This window comes from Poecilia latipinna, unplaced genomic scaffold (genome assembly GCF_001443285.1).
Source record: "Poecilia latipinna isolate Pla-1442-1.1 unplaced genomic scaffold, P_latipinna-1.0 Scaffold2217, whole genome shotgun sequence".
NCBI lineage: Eukaryota > Metazoa > Chordata > Actinopteri > Cyprinodontiformes > Poeciliidae > Poecilia > Poecilia latipinna.
Genome location: NW_015114833.1, coordinates 73,743 through 95,805, shown reverse-complemented (window position 1 = coordinate 95,805; position 22,063 = coordinate 73,743). Strand labels below are relative to the sequence as shown.

Genomic DNA, 22,063 nt, shown 5'->3' with positions numbered 1-22,063 from the left:
ACATTAAAACTACTACAATTTATATTAATGCGATATTTATACGCTAAGGAAATATTTCTAACAAGAATAACATAATTTTTACATGTAAACGTGATGCTGACATTTTACGGAACTGTTTTCAAGAAAGTGATGTTTCCAGACGGACCCTGAGCCGCACTGTTCATTTATTATTACCCCAGTATACCGATTTAATTTGTATTATTGTGTAATTTAACGTACGTAAGCCTAATAATTGAAGCGTTATGGCGTCGAAGCGAAAAGCAGACATGGTGATCCCTGCTGAGGAAAGCGACCAGCTCCTCATCCGTCCTCTGTGAGTTAAAATTATTTAATTTGTTTATTTCTTACAACCTGATTTAGCTTTTTATCATTTCCTAAATAAAATCGTTTGAAAATGTTAGATTATGATGTTACATATTATTTGTTTTTTCGTCATGTTGCAGTGGCGCTGGGCAGGAGGTTGGGAGATCTTGTATAATCCTGGAGTTCAAAGGGAGGAAAATTATGGTAAATATCAGAAGCTGCTGGTTTCCCTTTTATTTGTAATAACAAGCAGATGAAATGCTGAGGAAATTTTAAAAAGTTGACATATAAAGATTCATTTCAAATTGAGAAAATAATCATTTGTTTTAATTGTAATGGGATCTTTATGCTTTTTTCAGAAGCATTTATAATCTGGAGCTTGATGAAAACACGTGTCTAGAAAATAATGTTAAATTAAAATCACGTTATTTCCCCGAGTCTTCCTAATATGAGATGCTATTTATGAAGCATAACGTAAATTTTTCTGTTTTCACGATCAGTGCTGCCCTCTAGTGGTCAGAGATCCTCACTGTCCTGCATGTTTCAGTTCAAATTTAAAATATTTTATTAAAGAAGGATATTAAATCTTATAACCCAGATCATCCTAATATCTTCAGAGTCTTTGATGGTGGCAGAAACTCATTTAAGACGGTTTTATATAATCATAACCTCAAAGAGCTATTTTGGTTGTCTTGTAAAAGTATTCACACGTCCTTCAAAGGGGCAGAATCATGTAAAATTCACTTTTTTGATCTTTTCATCATGTAATTACATGATGTAAAGCTTTATATAAATGTAATACATTATATATAATGTTATTCCTTCATTAAAAACATATGTCAAGTGTTGCCTTTGAGAAATCATTTAATCTCCATGGCAACCATTCAGCAGAACAAAACAACTGGATGGACATAGCTCCGCCTTCAAGGCGCAGCTCCCCCCCCCTCAGCTCCTTCAGACTAGCCAGCAGCTATTAGCTCATTACACGAGCCACTTCTCAGAGCAACGCTGTTAAAAATGTTGCTAAAGGGTTAATAGAGGAGCCATGTTGTGACGACTTCCTGAAGGCGGAGTTTCAGAAAGAACAGGAGCTTCTTAAAGAGACAAAGCCCCAATTTCAAGGCATTAAATCTGAAGATGCAAAGATAATCTTCCTCCAAACAGGACTGAGCACATCGTGGTGTTTAGATTATAAATAGAGGATTGTTTGTGTTTATCAGCTGGACTGCGGCATCCATCCGGGTTTGGAGGGAATGGATGCTCTTCCCTATATCGACCTGATCGACCCCGCGGAGATCGACCTCCTCCTCATCAGCCAGTGAGTCTTCCCTTCGCTATTTTACTATTTAACTATTTAACAGTAATAAATTCTTGACATTTCCCTACACATGTTATAATCTGAAGTTGACAGTCATGTCCTGTCATCAGTTTTCACTTGGATCACTGCGGGGCTCTGCCCTGGTTCCTCCAGAAAACCAGCTTTAAGGGGCGGACATTCATGACGCACGCCACCAAGGCCATCTACCGCTGGCTGCTGTCAGACTACGTCAAAGTCAGGTGGGAACGGCCATGCTATGCTAACATGTTACATTTTGCAAAGGCATTCACCACGTTTACACGTCTGCAGATTTAAATTTTACCCATTCTGGATTGGATGGAGACCGTCTGTGAACATTTATTTTTCAAGTCTTGCCCCTGATTATCAGATATATTCAGGTCCTCACTGGATTTTATGTACTGGATTAACATAAACCAGTGGATAAAAAATGCAAGGTTTTTATTTCTATAGAGAAAAATATGAACAGTTCATCCCAGTCTCAGATTTTCTGCAGCTGCTAGCAGATTTTGTTCCTGGATTGTCCTGGATGTATTTCTGTTCATCTTCCCATCATCTCTGAAACTCCAGTGCTTTGGGTTGGATGTGTCCCAGTTGCTACAGCGAATTTTCCGTTTAGCACTTAGCATTTTTGCTAGTTTAGAAAACATTTAGCACAGTTTGCTTCCTCAAGATTAGTTTTCCTAGATAAATTTCAAAGCTCTAATTCACTTTACTGTTCTGTAAACTTTCTGTTGGATAAAGCTTAACATCTATGTTGAAGTTTTGTTGTTGAGTAGCTAGACGGTTATGTTCATGCTCTTATTTTGAAGTGGCTGAAGATTAAAAATCATGGTTTTTTTTATTGTTTTATTTGCAGTAACATCTCTGCAGATGACATGCTGTACACTGAGACCGACCTGGAGGACAGCATGGATAAAATCGAGACCATCAACTTCCATGAGGTGAAGGAAGTGGCTGGGATCAAGTTCTGGTGCTACCATGCTGGTCATGTGCTGGGAGCGGCCATGTTCATGATCGAAATAGCTGGAGTTAAAGTAAATAATCTACAGTCTGTGTGGAAATGCTGCCGTGAAAAATTAAATATTTAATATACAAGTTGCATTTTGTCTCTTTGAAGCTGCTGTACACAGGCGACTTCTCCAGACAGGAAGACAGACACCTGATGGCAGCGGAGATCCCGAGCGTCAAACCTGACATCTTAATCATAGTATGACATCAATCCCTGTTACATCATAATAATACTCCAAGGTTGTAACAAATCACAGTCATTTGTACAGATTTGGTCTGTTTTTGCTTTTTTGTCACACATTTTTCAGATTTCAGATCAGAGTAAATACAAACAACAAGCTTCAGATTTCATGTATTAAAGGTGCAGTATTTTACAAATTTATGTTTTTTACATATTTATTAAAACAGTCACTAAATTGTGACAGATAGCTTCAATGGCTAATATAGCAATGTGCAAAAATGCACCTCTAGGTCAAAAACAACCAATCAGAGCCAGGAGGCGGGTCTTGGTGTTTTCAATCATGCTCGTGTACATGCTGCTAAATGTTCTAATGCCAGAAAACAGATTACCGTTCCAGAAAAAACGTTTGTCCACCATCATCGGTGGCCATGCCAACTAGCCTGAGCATTCATGGCAGCCTACAGCATACACAAGGGTGATTGACAGTGCTAGAAAGAACAAAAGGGAGTGTTTGGAGTGGCCTAGTCAAAGTGTGGACTTCAATTTGATTTAGATGCAGTTACAGGACCAATTTTGCAAAGCAGAGAGGGTCAAAGTTAACCTGGAAACCCTTTAAAATCTGTAATCCACGTTAACAATAAGTTCTTAGTTTTACTTTTCCACAGAGCGCCAGGTTAGTTTGGATATTTTTTTATTTTTATTCTTTTGGATTTACTCTGGTTTTCTTTGATATTGAAACTGTTTGATGATCTGAAACATTGAAGCGTCTTAAAAGCAGAAGCAGAGCGGTTTTGTCTCTGACTGCAGGAGTCGACCTACGGGACTCACATCCATGAGAAGAGGGAGGAGCGCGAGGCTCGCTTCTGCAACACGGTGCACGACATCGTCAACCGGGAGGGCCGCTGCTTGATTCCTGTGTTCGCCTTGGGACGGGCCCAGGAGCTGCTGCTCATCCTGGGTTAGGAATCCCCCCTGGCTGTTGTCTCGGCCCTCTTTGCTTCACTCTGCAGAGCCAATCAGTTACACTGTAAAACATTTGAAGAAAATGAAGGTTCACCAACTAGAAAATTGTTTTAGTTTTAAATCAGAAATTGAAGTTCATTAAGTTGATTTAGCAACATTAATGTTGTCTAAACTTTGTTTTTTAAGGTCTGATAGTTTATTAATCTTGCATCGTGAGTTGTTTAAAATTAGTACTGTACCTTAAACCAAATACACACGTCTGTATTATTTTTGCTCACATTATCAGGTTAAACCAACTACTTATCATAAGACAGAATAGCTCAAATTCTAGATTGAACTTGCATGAACAAAATATCTGATGTAATAACTGAATTCTGCTCTGAAACAATCTGAGTAAACATTGTCCTGAACTATTGATTACGTTTGCATGTGTGTTTGCTTTGTTTCCCAGATGAATACTGGCAGAATCACCCAGAACTCCACGACATTCCCATCTATTACGCCTCATCTCTGGCCAAGAAGTGCATGGCTGTCTACCAGACCTACGTCAATGCAATGAACGACAAAATCCGCAAAGCAATCAACATCAACAACCCCTTTGTGTTCAAACACATCAGCAATTTGAAGGTAGGCGATCCTTCGACAGTCTTAAAATGTCTGCATGTATTCAATGTATTGAGACAGTTGAGGCTACCACTAGTTAGCCGCTAACATATCCTTGATAGCTAGCTAGCTTTTTTGTGCCTGTCATGGGTGCTGCTTTATCGCCAGTTGGTTTGATGAAGTTGGTACATTTCTGTCGTGATACAGAAACCATAAATTCCAACCATAATGTTTTTAAAAAGTCTTACATTGAGTTGGTGGAACCTGCAGACACTCTGCAGAGAAAGCTTTGCTACTTCAGTGCTGGTTATGACCCAGTTTCTGTCCTGTCCCAGAGCATGGACCACTTTGACGACATCGGCCCCAGCGTGGTGATGGCGTCGCCGGGTATGATGCAGAGCGGCCTCTCCAGGGAGCTGTTCGAGAGCTGGTGCACCGATAAGAGGAACGGCGTCATCATCGCTGGGTACTGTGTGGAGGGAACTCTAGCTAAGGTAGGAAGCTAGCTTAATTTATCACCTCTTAGAAAACAGTTGCAGAATTTTATTTACGACCATGAGAGAGGGAAGGGAGTGAAATGTAAATGCACGCCGCACTTTTCAGATTATCATTAATTATTTTTTTCTTCCTCTTAACAATTATGCTCTACTTTGTAATCGTTTGTCTCAAAAATCTGAATAAAATAAAATAAAGTTTATGTTTATGTTTTTTTTATTCATAGTTCCTACAGAGGCTGCACAGTGGCGCAGTTGGTACAGATACCTACCAAGATGGCTGCCAGCTACAAAGTTCCCAGAAGTGTGAAGGAAGAAGTTCCTGGAGCTTTGTGCCTGACAGCCATCTTGATAGGCAGTTGCTATGTAGTTGCTGTAACAACAATAAACAAGCCACAAACTGAAAAGAAGCTCTCACCTCGTTCCTATCTAACCTAAAAACAATACAAGTACATTCCAACTATGACTGGATTAAGATTTTCTGTGTAATACTAAGATAAATAGCAGTGATATTTACTGTAGTACTTACTGCCAAACTAGCAAAGTTAGCTTAGCTAATGTAGCTTTTAGCTGTACACAGTCTTTGTGTTCACTAAGTGGTGAGCTATGTCACAGCAGGAGATCCACATCGTCTGACATGTTTCCATTCAAATGGGTTGACCCCGACAGCAGCCATTTTGTTCATATATGATGCTCTCACACATTAGTCAAGAATGTCCACATATTTTCTTTTTACTGATCTTGATGCCATGGGTTCGCTATGCTTGGCGCTACGCCAGGATGGCGGCTTATCACCTCCAGTGGGATCTATGTGTAGAATCTATTCTATAATTCTATGGCATAAAATCAGTTTATTAACATTTAACAGACCTGTTTGCGTGTTTCCTCTGCAGCACATCATGTCTGAGCCGGAGGAGATCACCACCATGTCCAGTCAGAAGCTGCCGCTCAAGATGTCGGTGGACTACATCTCCTTCTCCGCCCACACCGACTACCAGCAGACCAGCGAGTTCATCCGGGCCCTCAAGCCGCCTCATGTGGTGGGTTGGCAGGTAGAAACCGGCTTCGCTCGTCCTTCTCTGACTCCGTGTGTGTTTGCTCTCAGATTCTGGTTCACGGGGAGCAGAACGAGATGGCCCGCCTGAAGGCAGCGCTGATCCGGGAGTACGAGGACAACGACCAGGTCCACATCGAGGTGCACAACCCTCGCAACACGGAGGCCGTCACTCTCAACTTCAGGGGAGAGAAGCTGGCCAAGGTTCTGGGTTTGCTTTGAGCTGCTGCTTACTGACGTTTTTGCTGAGCCTGTCAAACTGAAAGTTGTCCTCACAGGTGATGGGTTCCCTGGCTGATAAGAAATGTGCTCAGGGTCAGAGGGTGTCCGGCATACTCGTCAAGAAGAACTTCAATTACCACATCCTGAACCCGTCCGACCTCTCGAGTAAGTTACTCACACTTATATGTTGTTGTATCCATTTTAAAATCAGTTTTTCCTTCCACTCAACTTTCCAGTAATATGCCTGCATACAGCACTCTGAGAAAAGTCCTTGTGCTTTTTATCACAATTACATCCAGGAGAAGAACTTTTTTTTAAAATCCAATAATAATGTTATGATACAAAAAGATTAAAGACATAGTATCGTAAAATTATGAGAAAAAAAATTTTAATGAGAGAAAACTTTGAAAAGTTATCAAGAGTTATCAACTAGGCAAGTCTGTGACTGTTTCTTTACTTTATTCTCATATTTTTACAACTTTATTTTTGAATTATGATTACTTTATTTTTGTAATATAACTTTTTTTTTTAATCATAATTCAAATTGCGATAAAAGCCTGACCCTAATACTTTGTTACAGAGTTGTGGAGGAACAATATTCTTTTTGAAAAAATGAGCCTAAAACTAAATTATTCAGAGGTTTGACATAAACCAAGTAGGGCATTCCAGGAAACTGTTCCTGATCCCAGCTGTGAAGCACGGTGGTGGCGGAGTCATGGCTGACCTGGTCAACTCCTTAAATGTGTTAAAAATAAATGACAGCTGAAGCAGAACTGAACCCGTCCAGCTAAAGACTGGCAGGAAGTCCATGGAGGACATTGTGAGATTTCAGAAATGAAGAGTTGTTTCCATGGCGACGTGTCCACAGCGTACACAGAGCTGGCCATGAGCACGGTGAAGCAGAACCAGGCCATCCCGTTCACCGGGCCGTACTCGCTGCTCGTCTGCCACCTGAGGAACCTGACAGGTCAGCCTCCAGCGTTCGGCCGGCGCTCCGCTGAGTCTGAGCGAGACGCTTTAGCTTCATCCGTCTTCGCCGTCTGTCTCAGGGGACGTGGAGGAGCTGGACGGCACCGAGAAGAAAACGCTGAAGATCTTTAAAAGCATCACTCTGGTCCACGAGGTCGGCATGGTGGTGCTGGAGGTGAGAGCGTCAGATCAGATCAGATAAACTAAGCTCTTTAGTCATGGCTGGTATCTTATTTTCTCTTTCAGTGGGTAGCCAATCCGCTGAACGACATGTTTGCTGATGCCGTCACCACTGTGGTGCTGGAGGTGCAGTCCAACCCAAAGGCTCAGAAAGGTGAGTCACTGTTCTGGTGGTGGCTCCTACTTATCTGTGTTAATGATTGAAAACAGATTAGATTTTACTTTAAAAATATAATAAAAATTTGTGATTTAGAAGAAATTATTACAATCAATTATTTTATTCTTTTTTCATCTTCCCTCCCTGCCAGCAGAGGGCATGAGTCTCTTCAGACCTGAACGCGCTATGCTAACACAGTATTTAGTGGTAGCTAACTAAAGATCTGTCTTGATGCTGTATTTAGTGGAAGCTTCAGCTAAAATGTATGTCAACACAGTACAAAACAGGCATAAACACATAAAGAATTGTTGTTGCATTGCTGGTTATGAATGGTGGAAGCATTAAATAACTGATGCGCTGCCATCATGGATCCGTTTGGTTTCATGACCAGTCATGGAGACGCAGACCACCACCATGGACATGGATGTCTTCCAGACCCGGTTAGAGGTCATGCTGCAGTGAGTGACACGTTAACTTTTAAATAGAAGACATTTTTAGGAAAAGCTGTTTGTCTTGAAGTGTGCATTGTCCCGTCTCTGACTTTAGGGACATGTTTGGAGAGGACTGTGTGGACTTCAGCGATGGGAAAGTCATTTCTGTGACGGTGGACGGACAGACGGTCCACATCAGCTTGGAGACGCGGGTGAGACGGCTGGTCGTTGGAAACAGAATGGTGCTTTTGCTGCAGGTTTAGCTAGAGTCTGCTTTCCCTCTGCAGTCGGTTTACTGCGAGGACGACGTCTCGGAGGACGACTCCCTCAGAGAGATGGTGGAGCTGGCCGTGCAGCGGCTCTACGACGCCCTGAACCCGGCCCTCTGAGGACGGGCCTCCAACCAGAAACTGGATCTTTTAACAGAACTACTGTAGAACAGAAGAATAAGCTTGATTTTACATGTTTTAGCTGATGTACAAGCACTTTACGTTAACTGTATTTGTGTAGATTTGCTGTAGTTTTCATGTCATCCCTACAAATATGCACTGATTTAGCCTGTTTGACTGTGAACTTATAACTGCACCAGCGGTTGGTGTTTGCTGCATGTTAAAACATTTTTTATTTAAAAGATGATTATAAAGTCAAAAATGAACAGCAATAATTTGGGTTACTTAGCCTGCAATAAGATTTAAAAAGTAGGAATTAATTTTTAAGACATTTTCACTATTTCAGTAAACAGAGTTTTAAACTATTTAGGTTGGAACCTAAATATTTAGTCAACAAGCTAAAAAATCAGCTTCAGACTAAAGATACGAACTAATGCAAGATGGACAAAAATACATTTGTGTTCTTGTACTTAGAAATTTAAGGATTTGTAACTGTTTTGCAAATACAACTGTTTTGTATTTGCAAAACTCTTATAGGCACAAATACTTTTACACCGTCATAAACGGACGTCGCCCGGCTGCTTTAAGGAGAGGCACCGTCAAAGAGCTGTTTGTGGGTAATTTTTAATCTCTGGAACAATATAACGTTCAACATTCACAGTAAAAATAAAAGGCACTTCCCTTAGAATGACAACCTGATCTCAGATCAGTGGAGCTGTTTAAAAGTGCTTACAATGCTTTATCCATTTTATAAATACTTAATAAAATGTACAAGCCTGAAGGATACATGACTTTATAAAAGTCAAAAACAGTTGAAATAAAATATCCAGTGGCTGTGAAATTTCTTGAGCAGAAAGAGAAATCAGGAATCCCAACCACCAAACTTCCCAGAGTTAGATTTAAATATCCATTAGGTGAAAAACTTGATGTTCCTGAATCCAACATTTTTTCCACCAATGTGCAAAATAATAACGGATCATCTTACAATGATAAACATTTTATGCACTAAAGAAATGTGGAGATAAATTAATATGTTCTTACATTACCATTGTCTTAAAATCAACTAATATCTTTGTTGTTTTGTGTTTGTGAAAGACAAAATTGGGTACAAAATAGTTCTGAATCCTTCCTCCACATTTCTTTCTGTACCCACTTTTACTCTGATGAGTTTTAATCATTTATCAAGTTAATGCAAGGAAACCCGGTTATGTACCTAAAATTTTTTTGGTTTGATCAGGCTTCACATTCTGTCACATTTTATATAGTACAAATAGACCAAATTAAACAGAAATAGGAGAAAATAAATCAAATATACATGAGTTGACTGCATTTTATGGTGATATATATAAATTGTATATCAGACATTCCAAACTAGCCAGTGAAAAAATGTGTAAATTATGAAATATTATGAACTCTAATCAAACCAAAATGATCAAAGCATGGGTTGTATAAGACTAAGTGTTGAATCATCCAGCTCTGGGTGTGTCGATCTCTGACTGTCATTTTGTTTGCAGTTTGTAATGTTCATGTTTTGTTTGTTTTTTTTTTACACATTTGTTGAAACTGCCTGTCATACAGAATGGAATGAAGCAGATAATCTGTGGTTGTTTCTAGAAAGCAGAGGAACTTGGTTGTTTTTTCCTAATCAAAGGAAGAAGGGGGGTCTTAGCGCTGCCAATCATCCTCCATGTGGTGCTGCTCATTCCCTCCCCCCTTTCTCTCTACTGTGGTGCCAATTTTTCCTGATAGAGCCTTATCTTTTCACAGATTATCTGTCTCATATTGCACTGTCACAACATAGTGAGAGTTTTAACAAATATGGTTAAATAATTATTTAAAAGTTACATATAGCAGCTTTAAAGCACAAAACAAGCAGCAGCCTATAAGAGCTTATCCATCCACCAAACTTTCCTCACTTCCCTATGCTAATTATAATCCCCACGGCCAACAGCACCATCAGCCCAACTCCGAACTCCATCATGTTGGCAAATTCCGTGTCTCCGGAGTTGTCCTCCCTCTTCAGCCTCTCCTCCCTCCGGAGCCGGACGTCTCTCTGCCTCTTCAGCTGCTCTCCGTAGTGGGCCTTGTAGAACTCATCGAAGTCGTACAGCCTGTCTCTCAACTCTGCGCCCGACACTGACCGCCTGCTCCCGGGCTGCTGCTCGGCTGAGCGCCCCGTGAAGACCCCGGTGGAGGGTTTGCCTCTGCCGCTGAGGTCCGACGGGCTCAGGAGCCCCAGATCGTACTTCTTCCGGAGGACCTTGTCGCCCAGTACCGTGTAGGCCTCGCTGATCTCCGAGAAGCGGTCGGTTGCCTCCGCGCTGCCCGGGTTCCGGTCCGGATGGAAGGCGAAGGACTGCTTGTAGTAGGCGGTTTTGATCTGGGCTTTGGTGGCCGTGGTTGGGACTTCTAGGACATCGTAGTAGCCGGTTTTTGTTTTGTACAGCGGCTCAGATCTAGACCCATTTCCGCTGTAGCTCCTGATGAAAACAAACGGAGGAGATCCAGGATCCAGATGCAGAGTCCGGCTTGGAGGAAAGAGGAACAAAGTCCTCCACAACTTCTCACATCTCCGATACAGAGGAACATTCCGCTTAGTGAATTCCATCAGAGTCTCATTTGAACATAAATCATTCTTATGTTCCAGAAAACAGCGTTTTTTAGGCGTGTCTCGCTTCTCCGGACCGGTTTCTCCACCCGGCAGCGGGCTCACCTTAGTACAACTGTCCCGACAGCCAGCAGCAGCTGCCCGCTCCGCTCCTCTTCCAGCTCGGTTCCGCTCACAGTTTTCATTGTCATCAAACGGAAACCCAGCCGACAGAGAACCAGGGTGTACCGCCTTTGTTCCGAGTCGGATTCGGTTCTGCAGAAGTTGGGATTTAGACATTTTAAGTCCAAATTCAAACGCTCCCCTTCCCACACAGTACCTAACCTCCGCCATGTTTTCTGGAGGAGACCGGCTGAAGGAAGGGATGAATTTAAACCACAGCGCCCCCAGCGGTCAGGTGGAGAAACGTCAAAACATTAATTACATTATGACAGGTACATTAAATGACTATTTTTTATTATATGAATTTTAATTATATTGAAAGTAGTCAAAATTCATTTAATTCTAGATTAAGTATTGCTACCACCTTCTTGCTTACTTTTGTTTTTATTCTATAGCATTATTAGAGTTAGGAAAAGAGTCTTTGGGTAATTTGGGACAGTGGTTATAAGCAATTTCACACATTTTAAAAATTTAAAACAATTTTTCTTGCTATATAAGGTGTACCATCAACCTCACAGCTGAAAGTATTGGACAATCTTTACAATCCAAACATTTAGAGCCACAAATGTTACATGAAAAATAAAAAACTTAAAATTTTTACTGGCAAAAGTGATGTTATTCTTTTAAAGAACAGTCATGTCATTTACGTTATTCTTTTTGATTATTTTAAAATAACGATAAACATACATTTGCAAAAAGATGATGGACATTTTTTATTACTACTACAACCTGCGCTTGTTTTTATATCTATGTAATTATTCCTGGTTATTATGTTTATCAGTAAAAGTTATTAAAGCCATTGTTGAAGTTCAGTGTCATCAATAAAAGATAGAGCCCTACTTTTATAAAATTTCAAACACACTGAATTTCTTCACATAAAGTGAGCTAACATTTTAATAAACTGTGAAGGTGTTCACACTTTTTAAAATCGTAATACGGTGGATGAAGATGACCAGTAAAAAAAGTGAGCTTTTATTGTGAAGTAGCAGCAGTATTACATTTTCTCAACCGGAAGTTTGTTTTGCTTTTTCCCCCCTCAGAGCAGCAATATTTCTAACACCAGTTCTGGGTTTTATTGTGCTAATTTATGCGTCTTTTTATCGGACCGCGCCCTGCATCACCATGGTGAACCTCTGCTGTCTCTGCTGCGGTCAACTCCCGGCTGAACCCCGCCCCCCTCCGCCCCGCCAGCCAGGAGCACCGAGGGACTCCCGCACCGCACCGCAGCATCAGCAGCAGCAGCAGCAGTCTGCTGGACCAGAATCTGAGGCGGGACGCACCGGGACCCGGAAGGAGGATGCAAACGGAGGGAAGAAGGTAAAACAGGATGCATGAGAGGACATGCAAAGCGCTGCAGCATGCTCTCCTCTGACCAGGACTCCGCGGAAGAAGCGCCCAGTGTTCCCAGTGCTGCTGAGGAAGAAGAGGAGGAGGAAGGCTCACCTGCAGACAGCGATCTTCCAGAAGTGGTAGGCAGATGATTCCTGCTCTCCTGAAAAGTCTAGAATAACTATTTGGATGTCCAGATTTCCTCCTCATCTTAAAGTTCTTCTTCTTTCCTCTCTGTGTTTTAAACATAGTTAAAAATTAACAAAGTTTAAATTTTGTAAAGTTAATTCAAAACCATCCATCCCTTATCCGAATTAAAGCAATATTATAAGTGCACTATATTACTTTAACTGGACAGAATATTGACTTTAATCTGATTTACAATCTGTGGAAGGAGTTGAAGATTAGGGTGATGGTAAAGAGACCCGGAAGCTCATCTCTAAAGATAAATACCAGAGGAAATATATATATTTAAAAAAAAAATAAGTTGCTTAGCAATTAGAAGAAATTATCAAATGATTTCAAAAGATTTTTCAACTAAATATGGAGAAGGAAGTATATAAATACTTAGAAAGCTTTATTGTCTTTTTTGTGACATTTCCTGCCAGAATTTGTTAAATAAAAATTATTAAATGCACTTTTAAAGACATTAATTGACTTTTGAAAATACAAAATAATGCAATTTGTGTAAAAAGTGTAGGAATTTTAAGGTTTTAAATTTATAGCTACAGACTGTTAGTGTGGTAAAAAAACAATCAAACTATTAGGATTATTGTTTGCACTTTTGCTAAGTAAACTTGTAAATTCAATTTATCTTAAACTTGAAATAATTTAATGTATCTCTGCTGAAATCTCTAAATTAAATTTATTTTTATTCTTTTTCTCAGTAAACAAATATAAACTTTCATGGTCTTGAGGCCTTAAGCAGCAGGTTTAGTGCACTTATGACTTAGGCCGGCTCTGCACTCCATCACATATCGATGATTTACATTTTTGACACTTTGAGTAATGACACATCACTTTCTTGTGTATTTTAGGAGTTTTATTTTGAAGGTTTGTTTTATGTTTCACATTCTAGAAAAAATAAACATTTTCACTCTAACATATTTGATCTTCTTCAACTTTTACACCAAAAACATAAAAAAGCCCATCCCTCTGTGTGAAGGAAACAAGTTCTGGATGAAATTCAGTGGTTCCTGCAATGACTGACGCGGGAGCTGCAGCGGGTGACATCCCAGCGCAGCAGTGGATGGCTGCTTGTCACCATAAATCCTCTCACTGTGTCTCACCAGAGGCAGTCATGTGGACGAACGTCTCCACTGGAGGCACGCAGAGTAAACTCTGCTAACTTTAGTTTGGCTGCTGCATCTTCAGCTTCACTGTTACTGATTAAACAGCCTGCTGCCAAAGTCTCTGCTGAATGGGAAAGTCTCTTTGCTCAACATTATTGCAAATGTGGCGCTTTGTGTTTCTGCTGGTTGAATTAAAAAGCAGATAAAGCAGAAAGATGTGAAACGGAGAGAGCATCCAGTTTAAACACACCAACAGCGCTCAACCTTCATCATGTATGTTTTATGTAGAGCTGCAAACAATAATTACTACAGTAATAAATTATTGACAATTAATTGATTAAAAAATTGCCATTCTCCATGTTTTTCATTTAACTACTTAAATCGTTTTTATACAATATTAGAAATACATCAAGAGATGCAATTAAGTAAATAATTCAGTTACTTTTTTAAAAATGAGGTTCATATTCCAACAGTACAACCACAATGTTCTGTTTATCCAGTCAATATTTAATACCACTGATGACATGTTTTTCTTTAAATTCAGTATATTATGAGAGATTTACCTCTTGATGTGATGGAAAAGTGGTCGGCCATTTTGATAGAAAAGAAAATGCAGGTTTTTAAGAAAATGGCCACTTATTAATTAATCGATAAGATCAATCAACTTTATATTAACTCATTAATCGATAACTTGCATCGATATAATGAACTAAATGAAATTAACACATTAAAATAGTTTGAATGGTCTAGTCAAAGTTCAGACCTAAAATGCAATGAAAAATGTGTCTCCTCTGGCTAAGTTTGGGTTTATTTTCACAACAAAGAGCCACTGACTTTACAAAGCATAACTTGGTTGAGTTTCCATCTTTGAGCTGCTTCTTGCAGCATTTATTTGACCAGATTTAACATCTATCTGCTTAAACCTTTTCAGATTCGTCCCTATCGGTTCTTGAGGCCTCAGTGCAGTAAAACTGTAAATAATCTTTGGGTTTTGTGTGTGAGAACCTCAGTAATGTTCTCCTCTGATTAAACTCTGTTGAACTTTCTTCGGTCTGATTTATGTTGAGCTGCGCTGTGATTTACTGCTAGCTGGAGTCGTTTGCATTTCTGCTGCATGCCACGGATTCCCTGGCATGTTTACAGGCTTCATCGCTTTAAGTGCTTTTTCCTAATCATGGCTCCCGTTTGTCTTTTTCTTGCCTCTGCAGCAGCGTCCGGTCCAGCAGTCCCTGGGTGCCTGCGTCTGCCGGGAGTCCCACTGGCGCTGCCTGCTGCTCTCCGTCCTCATGATCAGCTGCCTGGCCGCGCTGGCTTGGTGTCAGCTGACAAGGGTCACCAAGATCAGCTTCACCTCCAACTTCCCCTCCACCCTGCGGGGCGGCGGACACTCCATGATCTACCACGACAGCCCGTGCTCGGACGGGTACGTCTACATCCCGCTGGCCTTCCTGTTGCTGCTCTACGGGTTGTATATGGTGGAGTGCTGGCACTGCATGGCCCGGAACCAGCTGCAGTCCAAAGCGGATGTAGACAGCGTGTACGAGCGCGTGCTACGCATGCGGCAGGCACAGCCGTCCATATGGTGGAAGGCCATCAGCTACCACTTCGTCAGACGGACGCGGCAGGTGACAAGGTACCGCAATGGGGATGCCTACACCACCACGCAGGTGTACCACGAGCGGGTCAACACCCACGTGGCGGAAGGGGAGTTCGACTACACCCACTGTGGGATGAAAGACGTGTCGCGGGAACTTACGGGCCTGGAGGGTCACCCCACAACCCGCCTGCGCTTCACCAAGTGCTTCAGCTTCACGGAGGCCGGCCCAGAGAACGACTACCTCAACCAGAGGTCCCGGTTCTTCTCCGAAACAGAAGGTCTGGACGACTTCATGGAAGCTCGGGAGGGGATGCAGCTGAGGAACGTGGACTTCCGGGACAACATGATTACCTGCGTTGACCCTGACCGGATGCCGTGGTACACGTCTCGGGTGGCCTTCTGGTTGGCGGCGCTGCTCATGCTCTCCTGGCCCCTAAGAGTCTTCATCGAGTACCGAACGGCGTACGTCCATTACAGGGTGGAGAAGCTGTTTGGGTTGGAGTACATCTGCAGCAGTCCGTCCCCGCTAAACGAAGTTAGCTGCGGCATTCCCAGAGTGGACACCCTGGACAGCACGGAGATGGAGTGGCACATTCGCTGCAACCGCCAGCTCATCCCCAGCTACTCGGAGGCCATGCTCATCAGCGCCAACACCGCGACCTCCGCCTCCTCCACCCGCTTCCTGTTGGACCCCGGAGCGCCCCTGAACCGGGACGACGGTACAGGAGGCAGGAGGAGGACGGTGGCCAGCTCCAGCTGCTCCTCTGGGTTCTCCTGCCACGGGGCGCTGCTGCTGTCCCGCCTCTCCTCCGACACGTCCCACGTGTCGCTGTGCCGCATGTACGGCTCCCGTCGCACCGTGGCTCCGTGGAGGAGCCGCAGCAGCAGCTTGTCGGACCCCTGCTGCCTAGACGAGCAGTGCTGCAGGTCCGACTCCAGCCAGCTGGCGCTCAGCGACAGTCCGCCGACCTACAGGGACGCCCGATTCTTCCCAGCTCTCATCGTCCACTGGTCTGAGTCCGGGGAGGACAGAAGGCGGTATTACATCAGGAGAGGGTCATCATGTGTGGAGACAGCGTTGTAGAGAAACTGGACCCAAAAGTAAAAGTGTAACTAACTCCTTTGTGAAAGCTTAGCCCCGCCCCCAAACAAATAAAAAAATAATTCACTTTAGTGGGCGGAGCCAAAAAAGAAAAAAAATGATGGTGCTTGTCCAAATGAAGGGAGGACCTGAGGGGGTGTGGCCAAGACGAGGGAAAGAACCGTTGCCCACTTACTGACTTTGCCACTGTACCTTGTGTTTTAAAGACTTTTATGGTGACAACAAACTAGCTAAGTTTATACCAAACATTTGTCAACATTCAAAGAAAAAAAGAAATCATCGCCATCTACAGTCAGAGCAGAGAGGAGACCAATTTCAGTCTGAATCCACATTAGAAAGGAATCAGATATGCGTTTATTGAGAAACGGCACCGATCAGTCCCAGCCCCTGACTCGCCACCAGAGGGCGCGTGTCTGACTGTGATAATTTTATGGGTTTGTGTGACAATTGTTGGTTACAACAATTTTCCTGTTGTTGTAACCAATAGGAAAATTAGACTGCAGTAGCTGCTGTTGAACCCACGAGGGCAGCAGTGAGACGGTTTTGAGGAAAAATGTTGCAGAATTAAATACATTTTCACCAAAATGTCAGAAAAATTGCATAGAAACATACAGATAGCACCCTTAGCAATTTATACAGTTTATCAGCAACAAATAGCTGACTTGGGGTTAGTTACTCTTTAAGATGCAGGGTGTTGGACATGCATCACATTTACTGAAAAAAACCTGAAAACTAAAGCAAGAATTTCTCTGCAGACTAAATGCAACTAATTTTCTCTTGATGAACAGAGAAATAGTCAGAGTTGAAGTGAAGATGGATCAAATTAGAACAATCCTGGAGGAAATCTTGTTGGAGGGTGTGAATACTTCTGACAGCCACGGATCCCTGAAATGTTACATCAACAGAGGATCAGCGCTGAACTGCATCCAACTGGGTTTGTTCTCCATGGAAATGTCTGCAGGCGCAGGAACCTCTCGTGTCCCACTAATGTGTCTTTCTGCATGATCCTCCTTTATCAGCATGACTCAGTTCAGGTCAACAGTTTGTAACTTTCTCTGTTCTGCAGACAAAGTTAAGGAAATATTAAAAACACTCCTGCAACTTTTATGCACGTTGTTTTGACTTGTAAGGTTTCAGAGTGATTAATTTCATTTCTTATTAATTTTCTTCTTGTTTGCAGACCAACTCGCACTGATTCACTTATTTTTGGACTAACAGAGGTAAAAAAAAAAATTGACCCAGAGCTGTTAGACACATGAATTGCAGTGTGGAGAGAAGCGTTTGAATGGTTTTGGATGGATTAAATTAATATTTAATGCAATCGTTTCTGCAGGGAAGTTTAATAAAAAAGTTGAATTACAAAAGGGGATAATTTTTTTTCAGAACAATGTTGATCCTAAACTTAAAGGACACAGAAAAAGACAAACTTAAGATGGAGAAGCTAAAGGTTTTATAACTGCTGACCTAAACGTCACTGGAGATTTGCTAACAGGATTCAGAAGACGAGTTCAGGCAAGACGGATAAAGAACAGAGCTGTAGTTAGTTTTTTTTTTAGTTTAACGGGAATAAAAACACAAACAAAAGTTATTTTTTTCAAAAAGTTACTCAAGTAAATGAGTAAATCTGACTGCTGTCCACCTCTGCAGATGAAGTGTCAATGACAGCCATTCAAATTTGTTTTCTGATGAAACAGAAATATGAATCAGAGTTTCAAAGGAAATGTATTTTAATATTATTTAGCATTCATGTTTTGTTGATTTAAAGGATCGAAATCCAGACAGGTGGCAGGTAAGAGCAGCTTTCTAAAGCTAAGAACTTCCAGACAGAAACTTGGTACCATGTGAACAGGATGGAGCAGAGGAGGCAGCCAGCAGGTAACAAACAAGAAAAGACAAAGATCAATTTTAAGTTAAAGCACATCAAAATTATTTCATTGGTTTGATTCCAAATGTCAGATATAATGTTGATTCTCACAGTCGGGAATATTCAGAGCATTTTTTGTTTGTTTTGATTCTGATAGAAAAGCAAAACGAAGTTTCTATATCAAAAAGGCCAACGAAAAGTATCTTAACTAGCTAAATATTTAGGTTGAAACAAAAGTATTGGATCACTAAATATTTAGCAACATCATTTAGTTAACAAATAAGTATTTAGAGAGCAAGCAAACTATTTAGCTTCAAGTTAAAAATATTAGCTAAGCTAGCTAAATATTTACTCAGCTCTATTTAGCTATTTCCAATTATTTAGCTAATATGCGATTTCACTGCTGCTCAGTGGAAATCGCAAGTCATTTTAGCTAAATATGGTAAATATTTTGTGCAGTACTAAAGATAAAAATATAAAGCTGACATTTATAAATTAATGAAGATAAGTGAAAAAAATTAACCTCCATTTTTTTTCTTTTATAAATATTGTGCTAAATAACCAAAATTATTGCCGTTAATTTTTGAACGTGTAAGTTCAACGGCGCCCCATAGTATGAATGCGTGTCATATGTGCTTCAATATCGAGAGAACTAGTCTCAAAATGACATTACAGCTTGCAATAATATAAATCTTAATCCTTTCTGATTGTAATATTTCAGGGGATTATTTGACCTTCTGTCGTGTTTTACCAGCAGAAGGGAAGTAACGCACCACAGCCACCAGGGGGAGGCAGAGACTCTGTTTTAACTTGCACATTGAGCATGCATGCCGTTTGATCCAGGCTGTTTGAATGCAGAGATTTTCAGTGTGAACTGCATGAACCACCGCTCTCCCTGCCTCCCCCTCCTGTGGTGAACGTTTAATTTCAGCTTCTGTGTTCAAGTTCACGAAACAGCACATCCTCCACTCCCTGGTGCCTCAGTATAATTCCTGGATTAAGGTTAACGAGCCTCCCCAACCTTATTGCTGTTATTATGGCTTGGCAGTGGGACATGACAGCAGAGCCTTTTGGTGGTTGTGTGCCCTGCACGGCTGCCAGAAACGCTGCAGCCTTCCTGGGCTTTTGCACTGTAACTTTTTTTTCACAGGCGACTCATGGTTTGGGTGTGGATTGGAGGCATTCCTCTGTAAGTCGCAGAGATTTGTCTTGGTCATGAAATGGAGAGTAGCTAATGTGAGATGTGGTTTGGTGGAAAGCTCTGCGTTGGGTAAGTGTTGCTTCTGAACATACTGCGCTCATCAGCCTGCATGGGCCAGGTTCTGGGTCCATGCTGCTGCTTTAGAGGTTCTGGGCCTGGTTCTGGTTCCATGCTGGTCCTGCTTGTAGCATAGACTAACAGGGGCAACTAAAAGGGGCAATTATGATTTTCTTCATGTAAAATTTACTGTGGAAAAGTAATTTATTTGGATTTTATGTGATAGACCAAGGTTAAGTAGCAGATGGATGGATGGATGTTTAGATGGATGGATGGATGGATGGATGGATGGATGGATGGATGGATGGATGCTATCCCACAGCATTATGCTGCCACCACCAGTTTGAGTTTTGCACATAGACCAATCATAGTTATGAGTCCATTTCTTATCCATGGCTTAATCAAAGGCCAGTAATCACTGTTTTATATTCAGAGAGGAATTATTTGACATTATGGAAAAGCTGTTATTTATTCTAAAGAATGAAACCAAACTCTGCAGTAGTTTCCCTGGAAACTACTGCAGACCAGCTTCCAGGGAACTGAAGGAGCCTGATGACAGTGTGCAGGTCCATGCAGGCTCTTGCTGAGGTTCTGCATCGCTGTGAAGGTCTCAGGAATCCTCCAGGTGTGTGGAGCCAAGAGCAGGACTGCTGCCAAAGCGGCTACAGGAAGAGAGTGCAGCTTGTCTCATTAACACCTCTTTACAGCGCACCTTCACCTCGGCTCAGCCCCGGGGCTGAGATGCAGGCTGCTGGTATGGGGCTACTTTAGGGCCAGAAAGCTTCTTCAAAAGAAAACTGAAAATTAAGCTGAAAAAAATATATATACTCAAAAATTAAACTGAAAAAAGTTTTGAAACTGAAAAACACATTAAACTGAAAAAATGTTCAAAACTACTTTTAAGAATGAAGATTTTTTCAGTCTAAAGTTGTTTTCATTTTCAAATATTTATTTTTAGTTTCAGGGTTTATGAGTGTTTAAACCTTTTTTCAGTTCCACATTTTTTTAGTTTCATTTTTTTTTCAGCTTCAAATCTTTTTTGTGCACGTTTCAGATTTTTTCGTCTTTTTAATGAACTTCATGGCCCTAATGTAGCTCCGTAGCTGTGGGACAGCAGAGAGAAAATGGGCGGCAGGGGGAAGCTGTGCGTCCTGCCTGGCAGAGCCCCTGCAGGCTGCAGGTCTGTCTCAGGGCAGATTTACGCAGGAATGCCCTCCTGCTGTGAGAACCAGAGAAGAAGACAGGCCGATGGTACAGCAGCTGACAGTCAGTCTCTGGGGACATTTGGTGTATTTTCAAATTAAAACGTAAAAATATGAAATATAAGAAGTCAGTTCTCTGAGATTTATCAGTGATTTTAAGCTCGCTCCCTTCAAAGATGGCCGTTGGATAATCGCATGTTTCCTGCCCCACATTTTGACCCAGCAGAGTTACATCTGTTTAAATACTGGCTGCAACCCACTGAGAGAGGAAGGCCAGGCTAATCCTCTTCCTCACCGAGGGACAGAAAGCAGGAAAGCTCCAACAGGAGCCGGGGAGGCTCAAAACTCTGACTTTATCAGGATAATACGGAAAAATGACAACATCATGGATGGATGGATGGATGGATGGATGGATGGATGGATGGATGGATGGATGGATGGATGGATGGATGGATGGATGCAGCAGAATGGAAAATAGTTTCCATTTCTTATCCAAACCTGGAAAACATCCAATCAAATCCCAGCCTCTTCTCCAGGCTTTTCCAGCCTCTTTTCCAGTCTTTTCCAGCCTCTTCTCCAGGCTTTTCCAGGCTCTCTGGCTGCCCCTGAACCCCGTGTTCCTGGCTGGTGGAGGATGTTTGGGTTTGGGAAGGATGTCGGACAGAAAGCGTCTCTTCCTGGACCAGGAGCTCTGGCGGTAAACACTGACCGTCACTTCCTGGTTCCTCTGGCTCTCTGCCAATCAGAGGATCCCTTCAGTTAGCTCAGGGAATCAAACCTTCAACCCTCACCAGGCTGCCTTGCAGCTGCGCTGGCGTTGCTGCGTGGCATCAGAATGTCTGAGCATGCCCGGTTACGCCTTGGCCTCCTCTGGGATGTTCTGCTATCTCAAGAATGTTTTCTACCTGCAGAAGGTGATTTACACCATGCAGTGACCATGGCAACCAGGGGCTCATCTGCATAACCGATGATCTAATCAGCTGATGATCTTTAGTACAAACCAATAAATAGTTATGATGTTTTAGTGTCACATGTCATGATTATGAACATAAAACAGGGCAGGACCGAAACAGGATTTAAATCTGCGCAACTTTCACCAACCTGGGGCAACTTTCACCAACCTGGGGCAACTTTCAGCAACCTGGGGCAACTTTCACCAATCTGGGGCAACTTTCAGCAACCTGGGGCAACTTTCAGCAACCTGGGGAAACTTTCAGCAACCTGGGGCAACTTTCAACAACCTGGGGGAACTTTAAGCAACCTGCAGCAACTTTCAGCAACCTGGGGCAACTTTCACCAATCTGGGGCAACTTTCAACAACCTGGGGCAACTTTCACCAATCTGGGGCAACTTTCA

General features: G+C 42.0%; 3 protein-coding genes across 3 annotated transcripts; 2 read left to right on the top strand and 1 right to left on the bottom strand.

Annotated features, from left to right (window-relative positions):
• Nucleotides 1–123: 123 nt before the first annotated feature.
• On the top strand, nt 124–8,559 carry LOC106936798 (cleavage and polyadenylation specificity factor subunit 3). Its single transcript, XM_015018002.1, has 18 exons — nt 124–313; nt 444–507; nt 1,524–1,621; nt 1,732–1,860; nt 2,499–2,676; nt 2,760–2,849; nt 3,639–3,789; nt 4,246–4,421; nt 4,733–4,891; nt 5,785–5,931; nt 5,997–6,149; nt 6,224–6,332; nt 7,036–7,134; nt 7,217–7,311; nt 7,383–7,470; nt 7,865–7,931; nt 8,020–8,116; nt 8,192–8,559. Exons 1-18 carry the CDS (start codon nt 243–245, stop codon nt 8,291–8,293), a joined length of 2,073 nt encoding a protein of 690 aa, XP_014873488.1. The 5' UTR covers nt 124–242; the 3' UTR covers nt 8,294–8,559.
• A 320-nt stretch (nt 8,560–8,879) lies between these two features.
• Nucleotides 8,880–11,313, bottom strand: LOC106936800 (uncharacterized). Its single transcript, XM_015018003.1, has one exon. The coding sequence runs from the start codon at nt 11,232–11,234 to the stop codon at nt 10,206–10,208; it is 1,029 nt and encodes a 342-aa protein (XP_014873489.1). The 5' UTR covers nt 11,235–11,313; the 3' UTR covers nt 8,880–10,205.
• A 770-nt stretch (nt 11,314–12,083) lies between these two features.
• LOC106936803 (transmembrane protein 151B) lies at nt 12,084–17,516 on the top strand. Its single transcript, XM_015018010.1, has 2 exons — nt 12,084–12,532; nt 14,893–17,516. Exons 1-2 carry the CDS (start codon nt 12,395–12,397, stop codon nt 16,363–16,365), a joined length of 1,611 nt encoding a protein of 536 aa, XP_014873496.1. The 5' UTR covers nt 12,084–12,394; the 3' UTR covers nt 16,366–17,516.
• The last annotated feature ends 4,547 nt before the right edge of the window (nt 17,517–22,063 follow it).

Bases quoted from the DNA above. Each gene is read 5' to 3' on its own strand.
- LOC106936798 (XM_015018002.1), top strand. From the start codon at position 243: ATGGCGTCGAAGCGAAAAGCAGACATGGTGATCCCTGCTGAGGAAAGC. The intron at 1,861-2,498 runs GTGGGAACGGCC...TTTTATTTGCAG, and splicing joins TCAGACTACGTCAAAGTCAG to TAACATCTCTGCAGATGACA. The intron at 8,117-8,191 runs GTGAGACGGCTG...TTCCCTCTGCAG, and splicing joins ACATCAGCTTGGAGACGCGG to TCGGTTTACTGCGAGGACGA.
- LOC106936800 (XM_015018003.1), bottom strand. From the start codon at position 11,234: ATGGCGGAGGTTAGGTACTGTGTGGGAAGGGGAGCGTTTGAATTTGGA.
- LOC106936803 (XM_015018010.1), top strand. From the start codon at position 12,395: ATGAGAGGACATGCAAAGCGCTGCAGCATGCTCTCCTCTGACCAGGAC. The intron at 12,533-14,892 runs GTAGGCAGATGA...TTGCCTCTGCAG, and splicing joins ACAGCGATCTTCCAGAAGTG to CAGCGTCCGGTCCAGCAGTC.